This window comes from Aulonocara stuartgranti, assembly GCF_965226115.1.
Source record: "Aulonocara stuartgranti genome assembly, chromosome: 8".
NCBI classification, from domain to species: domain Eukaryota; kingdom Metazoa; phylum Chordata; class Actinopteri; order Cichliformes; family Cichlidae; genus Aulonocara; species Aulonocara stuartgranti.
The window spans coordinates 20,092,307-20,104,402 of NC_138959.1; the positions used below are offsets into that span (position 1 = coordinate 20,092,307).

Consider the following 12,096-nt stretch of genomic DNA (forward strand, 5'->3'; position numbering starts at 1 on the left):
AAACACATTTGACACCATGCTGAGATATAGCAAGTTTCTGGGTAAAAGCTCAGCTTGTTGGTGCAAAAATACTATTGTACACCCGTCAAACTGTGTTTTATCTTGGACATTTTTCATTCAGTGAACTAAAGAAATGAGAACAGATTAAAAACAAACAAAAACAGGCTGCTCGTAACAAAATGCCCAGAATCTACAAGATTTTGAAAGTTATGTTGTGTAGACACGACACTGGCCAATCCTTTTAGTTTCATAGGTCCATGTTAAGTGGCTTAAACAAAACCACTCTTCTGAAAATGGTCAGGTATGAGGACTGGACTGGAAATGAGTGATCAAGCAGCCAAGAAGAACCCTGCACAGTATTGAAAGTCTGCAAAGGAAGAAGTCTGAGACAAAGCAGAGTTTCTTTTTTACTATTTTATTGCTTAAACTGCCATCTGGAACAATCTATACCAAAAGGATAAACATCTTTGCACATACAGGAGGTCAAACTAAATACAGGACAGAATAGAAAAAGAATGGTCCTCTTATAATCTGCAGCTCTCTGTGCTGCAGGCCTAACAAACTCACTGAAGGTCGGGCTAGCAGGAGTGACTGACTTCTACTGTAAGCCCAGGTTAGGTAAGCTAAGGCAAACTGGGACGACTGCAGTGTGGCTAAAAACGTTTTGGACTCAAACCAATGATGCAGCTATTTACACGAAAACAATATTCTGACAGAAAGGTGAAACCCTCACCCCTAACGGAGCCATTTCCCAGATGTGTTGTCAGTGGACACAAATCCACAGGTAAGCCACATCCGCAAGGTTTAACCTGAGGGTTAGGGGCATGATGATCAGATTTAAGCGTGAAGAAACATACACTCACATCCATGAGGTCTTCTCACCAACCTGACTACCCTGCAATCGGCACATAAAACCAAACACACATCTCAGCTGTAAGAGAGTACAAACACTCTGAATGAGAACCAAAAGAAACATGATTACAGGTCATCTCTGCTAACAGACAGTGATGCAGGAATGTAGAGTCCAGAAGTCAACATCATGTGATTTGGTAAAGGTTTTTTTTTTTGTCCGTTTGTTTGTTTTTTTTAAAAAGAAATATTTCATTTTATTATGGCATCTAAATAGTTGTGAAGCAGTTCAGCTAAGGAGTAACAAACCAAATATTCGACAGGGTTCCTGCGTCTGCAGGACTTTTTTTCCTTTCTTTTTTTTTTTTTTAAATACACACTTCCATTCATACCAGATCACTGGATGCCTAAAACATCATGCCAGGTAAGCATAGAGAACAGGTCACAAGCTACTCTGATGAAAAGACAGCCACCTTTTCAAATAGGCAATAAGCAATGACACTAGTTTTAAATAAATATCCGCTCGCTCTGCCTGTCAACTCGCCTGTGCCGAGCTGTGAAACAGAAATACTTCAGATGTCCTGAAAAGTCCTTTAAAACCGCTTTGTACTCCCCGCTTCGATAAACCTTTAATTATCCCTTTGATCTATTTAAAAAAGTTTTTACCCATGACATTTTACACAATACAATTACATACTGTTTCATCAGTTGACAAGAAGAAGCATTTATTTTTACTTTGTGGCACTGGACACCTAAAATAGAATTTATGGAAAAATAAGTGTTTACAAAAAGACAAAGTTCAACATATTTTTTTTTAAACAATCACCATCACTCCAAACCATAAGTTTATCATTTAGTCAATGATAATAATATAACTAGGATCATTTTAACTATACTATAACATTTTGATTACAAACCATAGCAGAAGAGTGACCAAGTTATTTGGTATATACTAAAGAAACTGAATACTGAAATACACTTAATACTCTTTTTTTTGTCTTCCTTTCTTTTTATTTATTTATTTATTTTCCTCAGAGTAGTCAAGGCAGTTCTTGTATGGTCGTCCTATTGATTAAGATGACTACAGGGTGATAACTACTTCCTGTTTGGAACAGAGCACGCATTGCATTCCCACGGCTATGCATCTTTGCATTGAATGACAGTAATCAACATTTGGCACTAGCCTGGTAGCTGCACAATAAAAAATATTTGTTGTACAAGCTCTCTCGAACTAAAAGAGACATTGTTTTCTCGTCGTACCAATCAAACGGTAACCAAAGTCGAGCATTAGATCTTCACGCCCTCTACAGTTTCTCGGTTCTGCTCTCTCTCTGTGTAGTCAAGCTAATTGATGTCCAAAAAAAAAAAAAAAAGCCCGACAACAAAGGAAACTTTTCTTCACTTCAGTCTGCAACAAAAAAATAATAATTTTACTGAAAGCGCAATGTAAAGTCTGATTGTCTGTCTCATCAGTCTGAGAACCTTTCAGATCTCCCGCTTCGTATCGAAAAAAAAAGAAGCTTAATCAGCAAATATATATATATAACATAAGTTACATGTGGTGTAACTGTGCCTACAAGGTAGCATACAGCAGCTGGTACAAGCGCTGGTGAATGGCTTAAAAAAAAAAAAAACAACAAAAAAACAAAAACAGTCACAGCAGCGTGACCGGTGGGAACAATAAAATGATTTGTGTGTGAAATTAAGAGTGGGAATGGGGGAACTGAAATCAGAAGAAGGTGACAGAAAGCAAAAAAAAAAAAAAAAAAAACTAACAAAAAAAGAAAAGCACTGGTGGACCCCTGGGTCTGAAAGGAGAGAAGAAGAGGTGGAGAGGGTGCGGCGGGGGGCGGAGAAGTGAGTGTGAGGAGAAATGCTCCCTCAGACAGACAGCGACACAAAGCTGTTGTACTGTTGGATGTTGCGTTTGAGGATGTCTGAGCAGGGACCCAGGACACGCTCAAAGCGAGGCCGATCGAGCTTGACGCACTTCAGGGGGCCGCGGGCAACCACGGTGGCGGCGCGGGGGCGGTTCATCAGCAGAGCAATCTCACCTGGGGGAAAAAAAAAAACAAGTGTCACAGACTTAAAATTCAAAATTCATGAAAACATCCTTCAGTGTCACACACAGAGACATGTATACAGAAATAGTGTTGGTCATAGTCACAAAGATCTGTTTTTCCACCATTTTTAATGCTCCCTATCTTTTTTTTGTTACTTAAAATAAAAAACTACTGAGTTAATGGCATGACACATACTTACATACATGCATATGGGGCTGCTCGATTATGGCAAAAATGATAATCACGATTATTTTCACTGAAATTGAGATCTCGATTATTTGACGATATTTATTTAACAATAACAATGTATTGAATAATGACTTTAAAAATTGTCAAAAAATAATATAAAATAGTGTGCAAATACTGATAACAGTGCAAATGTTTGCAGTATAAAAAATAAATGAAAAATGTAAAGATCTATGTTTAGTGAACTTTGCAGTGTTGCTCTGTGGTGCAGCTACGACACTGTAGCAAAGTTTACACACTATGTCTACTTGATCCACGACTGACTCCGCGAACCCATAATGTTTCCACACCACTGAAGTTTTTTTTTTACCTCTCTTTTTAACCAGCAGCAGTCACTTTCCTCTCCAAATAACTTCTGCTTAGCTTTCCGAGCTTCCCTCGGGTCCTCTTAATCAGCTGTCCCCAACCCCCGGGCCTCGGACTAGTACCGGTCCGTGAGTCGTTTGGTACTGGGACGCGAGAGTTGAGGCTCAGGTGTGAAATGTATAGTTTTCAGGGTTTTTATCGGTTTTCAGCGTTATTTTGTTATTGTTTTTATCGTTTACTCGGTTTTCCTTGGTCTTTTCACTTGTGTTATGCATAAATTTTCTTTTTTTCGGTACCTGTACTAATTTTATTTTGTTGTATTTATCCGCGACATCTTAAAGGCTGGTCCATGAAAATATTGTCGGGCATAAACCGGTCCGTGGCGCAAAACAGGTTGGGGACCGCTGCTCTTAATTGTTGTGACACGTGTTCGAAATGCAGAGAGGTGCGCTCGATTTGCCACACGGAGCAGCGCGAGAGTAAAGCACGAGGGAGGGGCTAATAATCGGCTCAGTCATTTTTAATGATCGTTGAAAGCCCAGATCGTAATCGAGATTAAAATTCGATTAATTGAGCAGCCCTACATGCATATATATGTAAAAGACTCCTATGTAACACTTTAGTTCTTACCAAAGTAGTCTGATGGTCCTAATCTCCCAACTTCCACAAACTCCTCATTCTCTGAGCGACGCTGCAACACAGCTGCAGAGCCCTGAAAACACACAAACATCAGCTTATCATAAAAGTGCTTTTAATACATTGATGAATCAAGACTGCGACTAATGAGGGTTTCAGTTGTTTAAACCAATGCTTATTTTGTTCAGTGGTACATTTTTATAAAAACTACAGTAAAGAAAAAACAAAAACGTTGTAACAACTTCATAACAACCTTAAAGCTAAATATGTTCATGTTGGAATAATGCAGATAAAGAAAAACTAAGCTGGAACTGAAATATTCCACAGTGTGGGATTATTCCATTTTTTCCTGTGAATTAACTTTCTGACACTAACCGATCATCTGTCAATCACATGCATGACCACAAGAGGGAGTGTGTGGAAAACAGAGGTCAACAACTGTAGAGCAGCTTTGCATGATTCAGTTTAAAATTAGTCATATTTATGTTATTTTGTAGCTTTGTGCGGCTCATTAGTTTATGTAAATATGGCAGAAAACCAGGAAAAGCAGGAGCAGACAAGGTCATTCAACTCATTGACAAATGTTTGATAAAGTAGCCATTTACATTTACAGAAATGTAAAATATTGCTTGCTGCCAGCATTACAAGATCTAGAAACCAGGTAACCAAAGGAAGCTGAGCAAAAATTCACCTATGATCCTACCCTTTCGCTGCTGGCATGCTGCTAACACTAATGCTAAACATACTGGTGTGCACTACCAGCAGCAAGACATACTTTGGCCAAAAAAAAAAGAAAAGAAAAGAAAAAAAGATTTCAACTGCTGGATATATTTAAAGTGTTGTCTGGGCGTACGCTGCTGTCACACAGCTCTTTCTGAAGAGGAACTGAAGCCTCCATCTCTCTTAAAGTCGTCAGACTTTGATGAAAAAGAAAGCAGTAATTTAACACTGCTGAACACAAAGCTGCTGAAGTTTGTTTGTGTGACTTTAAGATATGAGCACAATTATTGAGTATCGCACTAAAAGCTGTTAAACATCAGAGCTGCACAGGAAGCCAGTGTTTGCCAAAGTTAGTTTGGGTCATTTCTGGAATCTGGTTGCTTAAAATAAAGAAAATATGAAAAAAGTCTGCGTGACACCAAGCAAAGCGTTGAAAATACAGCCCACAACTAACCAAACTAACACTTTCATGTATTCCTGTCACCTTAACAACTGAAAGCTCAGTGAATTACATTAGCCAATCATGTCACCATAGGAAAAGGAAATCCTGTTGTTTCCTAGGGAGGGCTCATGTGACCTAATTAGTACACGCACAGGTCAGAGGTCTGGGGGCAACATAACGATGAGAGACAACCACAGAGTGTAGAAAAAGGACTGATTCATAACCAACAGAGAAGTAGAGAAGTGCGTGTTCATGTCATTTTACGTGTTTCCGTTACATTCAAATGCTGAACAGAAATCCAGCTGAGTGTGTCTTCTCCTGTCCTGCACTTCACACTCATGTACATATTTATCTGTTTCCGTTTCCAGAAAACATTGTGATCAGAAAATATTGAGTTTAAAGACACTAACTACAAGGGGAAACTGCTAACATAGTAATGCACTGCACTGCTGAAATTTAGATTTTTATAGCTGCGAGGTAGTCGAACAAACTCTGCATTCACAAACACTGTGCTGAGAATTTAGCTCTATTCAAAAGTGAAATATCCACACACAAAGAAAGAAGCCACAGAGTGTCTCGTGCATGAGTGTCAGCAGCCGTGCACTCTGACCTCACTGAACTGAATGAGCGCCAAACCACAGATATACAAACGTGTGGCTCAAAAAACAAAATGACACTTTGAAACTTGAAATATTCTGGAGACAAGTGAGACTAATACTAATATGTCATAAAGCAGTACAACACGAGACCTTTAATGTGTGTAAAAGGAGACGAATGAATCAAGTGGATACCTCTAAGATGATGAAGAACTCATCTCCGGGCTCTCCTTGCACAACAATCTTTTGTCCATCCTCAAACTGGACAGGCTCCAAGGCATCGGCGACTGTCAGACGCTCCCATTTGTCAAGCGACTCTGAGGAAGGAGAGCAGAGCAAAATTTAATAATGAGACATAATGATGACAGAATAAAAAACAAACCAAAAAAGAAAAAAATCTTCTGAAGGCCTGAACCTGTTACTGTTTTTCTTTTAAAAGTGAGATATTTTTAAAGTTCTTTTCAGGTTATTTTAATCTCAGCAACAGACACAGGTAATGTGCTTCCCTTCCTCTGCTTTAATTTCTGATATGGTTAATTTAAAAACAAGTAACCCACCTAAAATGGAGACTTTTCTGAGGAATTCCTCATACATCTTCCTCTTTCTCAAAGTGCTTCCCTAAAAGAGAAGGACATTTTTTAAAAGTGTAAATGCTTAAAAAGAAAAAAAACAAACAAACATAGTGTCAAGAATATGCTGGTGGATTAGAAGTGTGAACATGAGAACGATGGCACACCTATAAGAAGAAATTAGCTCAATACAACAGCAACAGAAAAAAAGAGCAAACAGTGAATCTACAGTACAAGAATAGATCAAAAACATTTCAACTTCAAGCTTTAGAAACGCTGGTCTGCAGCCGCACATCTCCTCACCATAAGTATTCTCCTGTAGCTGTCTCTGTCGATGCCCCACAGTTTAACGTTGGTCTTGGCTCTGACAGTAGCCGCTCTTGGGGTGCCGTAGATCAGTGCCAGCTCTCCAAAGCTGCCACCTTCCCCTATGCTGGTCACCCATTCATTGTTCACATACACCTACCGGATTGGAAAAGGGACAAACCAAAATAAATACTTGCAAATGTTAAATGTGATTTTAAATGAGTCATTTAACAGAGCTACTTGACAATCCAAACACTCACATCCATCTCTCCTTGGTCGATGACGTAGAAATTGTCACCTTCGTCACCTGAGGGCATAAAGCCGAGTCAGTTAGCATGACAGAAAGCAGTGCTATGATTTTGGTTAATGCTTTTTTGTGATCAATGCTGACAAGCTGTAATCATACCCTGCAGAATAACTGTTTCCCCAGCAATGTAGGTGACTGGAAACATTGCATCAAATATGTCACTAAATAAAGAAAAGAAACAGAGAGGTGAGCCAGTCATCCAAATCATCCCCACGAATATACTTTTTGAAAATTATAAAAAATATTAAGTCTGGTACCTCCGCTCATTGTCATCCAGGTGTGAGAAGAGAACATTCTTTTCAATAGCTTTGGCCAAGGCAGCCATTGTTTTGTAGTCTTTTGGAATGACCTTAGGAATCAAAAAGAAAGCAATGTCAGGATGCTGGCACAAATAGAAATCATATGTGCCATAGCGTCGTATCTGCTGTATGCATTTACCTTTCTGACATATGAGGCGGCATCCTCCTCTGTGTAAACCTCTGCGCTGAAGGCGCCTCTCCGCCGGCGGCCCTTTACCACGGGGTTCATGGGCGGAGACACCTCTTCATCACGAGAGTCTGAACGGGAACTGCTGGCCTTCTGCTGGTTCTGAATCTGCTTGGCCTCCTCCTAAATAGGAGGGACAGGACTGAGTCAGTCAGGGAAACAAGATTTATACAGTCACAACTAATTGTATGATAGAAAGCAACGCATCCTACACTCAGGACTCATGGTAATGTTTTCCTCCAGCATGCATCAGATGGGTGTGTTCCTCTATTGCAGACACTACACTTTTGATTTATATGCAATTTATTTGGACAGCAGTTCACATGAGGTGAAATCAGTTTGTTGCATTTGGTTGAATCTGAGCACACAAAAAGCCACTGTGTACCCCTACACTCATCCTGTTGTTTCTATGAGCAGTGAAATGATCAATACGTTTTATTGTCCCAGTTCCACTGGCAGTCACATGTGCACAAGCCACACTTTCCCCTTTCCATCGTTCTGAGGTCGATTTTTGCTTCATCACTCCATATAACACTGTGAAATCTATGAGTTCCACTCTCGCCCTTTTGTTTTTGTAATCTGGACTGTAGCCTTTATGTTGTGATGATTTCACTGGGTCTGAAAATTTTAATAAATCCTGAGAGGTTTTGGTGCAGCCCATTATCCAGTTGTTCCTGTGTACGTAACAAGATTTTTAACGTTTTTTGTTACAGGCAGTACAACTTTGAAACATATGCATTTCAATAGGAAGTATGTTTCCTGTTTGCACCATGCATGCTGCTGAGACTCTTCAGAAGGAATTCATGAAACCACATTCTTTTTATAACAAACACTAAGTATTTGTATTGCCCAAAACTGAGGCCCCTAGTGTATAGAAACACACAAAAAAAACCAGACAAACAAATTGAGTTTAGAAAACCAACAAAAGTAATTAATATTGTAACTATTTTATGAAATTGTGTTGTCTGGTCTTATTTTAATCATGTGCTGGACAGAAATCTAGACTAGCCATGGAGTTATTTGAAAAAATAAACTAAAAAGAGTCGTCTTTCCCATGCAAATTACATCAACAGTTTCTCTTTTAGATCTAATAGTTTATTTGCATTTGGCTATCATTATTTTGTTACTCTTCATATTGCCAAGACAATTAAACTCATTCTAGGTCGAATAAATCATCTCTAAATCACCTCTGGGCTACTCCTGAGCTCTTTTCAGCAATGAAAACAATGAAATGACACGGCTCAAGAAACACTTTGGAGCCAAGCGTCCGATTACTTTTTAACCTTTTATAATTCAATATTGACAAAAGCCTCATGTGACAGACTGGCGACCTGTCCAGGGTGCACGCTGCCTCCCACCCTGTGGCAGCTGAAATAGTCCACAGCCACACTGCCATGGTGATTTGGATAAGCGAAAGAAAATAGATAAAAAGATGGACGAAAGCCTCAAATGTTCTGAATGTTGAACGTAAATAACTGCAAACCTGAAGAAGAAAAAACTCTGAAACTGTCCATCTATGTATGATCATGACTACAGTTGAAGAAAATAATAATATAAGATAAACAAAATAGTAGCTAAGGTATTATTTCATTTTCCTGTCTCTGGAAGATAAAAATCTGCAAAAGATCTGACAGTAACCAGACTACTAATTAATTGTTTTACTTATTCTCTGTTCCTTCATATGAGCTATTGCTGACTCTGGCTGGCAATATTTTACTAATATTTAGAGTAAACTATAGCATCCACTTCTCAAAGAGTTTTCTGGAAGTCTGTTCTCCAAGTGTGCACGCACATTTGGTGGGTCTAAATATTTTTCCACAAGATGTGCTTTGAAAAAAAGAAAGAAAGAAAAGAAAGGGGAAAAATGTATAATATAGGGCTTGTCTGTTTTCCCCCATTGCATGCTGAAAAAATTAAAAATCAAGAACCAACTGTAAATAGAAAAAGGTCAATGTGGGAGGTTAAGTGCTGTCAGCCTGCTGGACCAATAGCTAATCATTCTGCTTTAAAGTGCTATGAATTTTGGCGTCACTGTAAGTGACACAAATCAGAAGGTAGGTTACAGTAACTGGCAGTAGTACAGTCCAATACAAGGGTATAAGATGCCCACCCATCACTGACAAATGGCTTGCATTTGTCCAAGACACAAACATACATTAGCACACAAACCTTCTCCAGCCTCTCAAAGTACTCCCTGAGGAAAGCCATGGGCCTATCTGGCCTGGAGGTGCACAGCTGGACAATGCAGTCCTTCAGCAGCTGTTGAATGTTGTGTTTCTGCACGTACTGCTCACACTCCCTCAGGCTCCGCTCCTCCTCGCTGCTCGTACTTCCAGATGCCATGACGACAGCCGCAACCCTGCTCTGTGACCTCTAACCTTTGTGCTGAGAGGAAAGGAAAAGAAGCATGGTGTCAGATCATCAGCGCACAACACTGAGGACAGAGAGTGACACGGGGTAAAAGAGCCTGAGCGTCTCAATGTGAACTGGACACACAGAAAAATGTGAGAATGTGAGAAAAATGGAGCCGGAGTGAGAAAGCACAGCATGTTGTTTTTGTCACTATGGAACCCGAGTGCTCCTAATTGTCTGGAGCGAAAAATGGTCATATGATGTGATCACACACAGGCAGACACAACAAAACTAAAACAAGCACACCGTTTTTCTTGGTTTTATTTACACAAAACAGTTCAAGTTTTTTTCCCCCAGACTGAATTAAGCCCTCTATCAATGACAGAGCAGCTGGCTAGGGCTGAAACATTATCATAGACAAGGCCTAAATTTAGACGAATGGTGAAATGTGAAACAGGCCAAAAGCAAGCGCACATGATTGAGGTTTCAACATTTCACGCCACAATACTGGTGCTGAGCAAGACAGCCTGACAGCTCCTTAGATCATCTGATCAGCCTCTGTGATATAAGTTTCTTCAGACAGCTCTGAGCTTGATCTGGCTATGTAGTCTAAATCAGGAAGGCCTCTAAAGTCCTGATGTAACCCATCTCTGCCATTTAGAAGGATAAATGAGTAAACAAGTCCTGCGGAGTGAGAGTACAATCTATTCTGTGCCTGCAAGTGTATCGTGCATGTGCATCAGTATAATAGGATTCGGATAATTTCTAATCTGACAAGGCCCAGGGGAGATTACTAGCCATGTTATCAAAGATGAAGCTCGCACAGCCGTTATGCACAACTAACTACGCTTGTAGTGGAAACTTGGCAGGCTTGCTTTAATCTAAACCCAGCACAGGAATAACTATGTGGTAAACGATACTGTTTTCGGACCAGGTGGTATAAATTAAGAGCTACGGCAACCTCTACTAGGAAAGCTCTCCTGTCTTATGCAATAAGAAAGTCTTACTTTATTTGAAATGTCGTAAAATAGTTATTTATATTTAAATGTCGATTCTTTGAATCAGCTACTATCCTGCAGCATCGCCTAAAACTAACTATGCAATTAAACAAAACAACAGCGAGGCACAATGACCTTGCTAAACAGCAGACAAATGAGCATAGCTGATGATGGATTGTAATAACGCATTTAATGGTTTAAAAAGTGGCGAAATACCACCGTTAGAGTAAATATGAAGCAGATGCCCTGTCTGTAACACTGTCTAGGTCAGGAAGGCTTCGCGAGAAAGCTGACGGCTGCAGTCAAGTAACTTACACGAGCAGATTAATGCTAATAAAACGAGCAACCCGACATATGAAGAAGCAGCAGAAAACTCCTCAAATGAGCAACACGCGTATCAGAGGATTGCTAAACTACCTTCGGCCTAGTTTATGTATGTCAGGTTTGATGCCTAGCTCGCTAGCTCCGTGCAAAGGCAAAGCGCTCCTCCAATGACGCCATCTTGAGTTCTAGCATAAACAAACGAGAGACGGAGGAAACAAATTTCACCTATACAGAGGTCATATGTTCCGCGAACCAAAACAACACGAATACTCACAAGAAACGGTAAAATCCTGCCGAGCCTTTAAACGGTGACTCGGAATGTAAGATATTTCTCAAAGCGCACCGTTACCAGATCTTCCTCCTCTTTTCGATTTTTTTCCCCGAGCCCTGGACCGCTGCCCCACCGGATACGGCTGAGAACCAATCAACAGCCGTCACTGACGTCAATTCTCTTCGTTCTGACATGTGAGCCGGTAACCCGTGGCAACCTTAAAGGAGACCGCACGGAAATCCTGACGTCAAGGAAAAGGCAAAGAAATTGATTAATATTTGATTTCAAAAAGTGGTCGTGGTGGCAAAAGCAACAACACTACGAACCACAACTACAAGAACAAGTCTTTCATTTAACTTGTAACGGTAAACAACTTTAAAGAAGTAGTATCAGAAGCTGAAGCAGCTACTCATTAGGGAGAAAAATGTCTCATATGAATGTTATTCGTTATTTTTTACAGATATAGTGTTATACCTTATTGGGTAATTCAGTAATACTGCATGTATCCACAGATGATATTGTGATAGTGATCTATGGTGAGATTAGGGAGCAGGTGGAAAAGAGCACGGAGAGGTGACCATATAATCTGGAGGAAAGGGGAATGAAAGTCAGTGAATAAGAGGAC

The 12,096-nt window shown here is 39.9% G+C and overlaps 1 protein-coding gene across 2 annotated transcripts; it reads right to left on the bottom strand.

Annotated features, from left to right (window-relative positions):
* Positions 1–399: 399 nt before the first annotated feature.
* On the bottom strand, positions 400–11,624 carry prkar1ab (protein kinase, cAMP-dependent, regulatory, type I, alpha (tissue specific extinguisher 1) b). Of its 2 annotated transcripts, none has more exons than XM_082543215.1 (11): positions 11,475–11,624; positions 9,696–9,911; positions 7,479–7,649; positions 7,298–7,389; positions 7,140–7,201; positions 6,994–7,040; positions 6,731–6,889; positions 6,416–6,476; positions 6,054–6,175; positions 4,095–4,176; positions 400–2,903 (listed from the first exon to the last, which is right to left on the bottom strand). In XM_082543215.1, exons 2-11 carry the CDS (start codon positions 9,867–9,869, stop codon positions 2,731–2,733), a joined length of 1,143 nt encoding a protein of 380 aa, XP_082399341.1. In that variant the 5' UTR covers positions 9,870–9,911; positions 11,475–11,624; the 3' UTR covers positions 400–2,730. The 2 variants fall into 2 exon arrangements, with proteins under 2 accessions (XP_082399341.1, XP_082399342.1); XM_082543216.1 differs by lacking the exon at positions 11,475–11,624 and adding an exon at positions 11,294–11,396.
* Between the last annotated feature and the right edge of the window lie 472 nt (positions 11,625–12,096).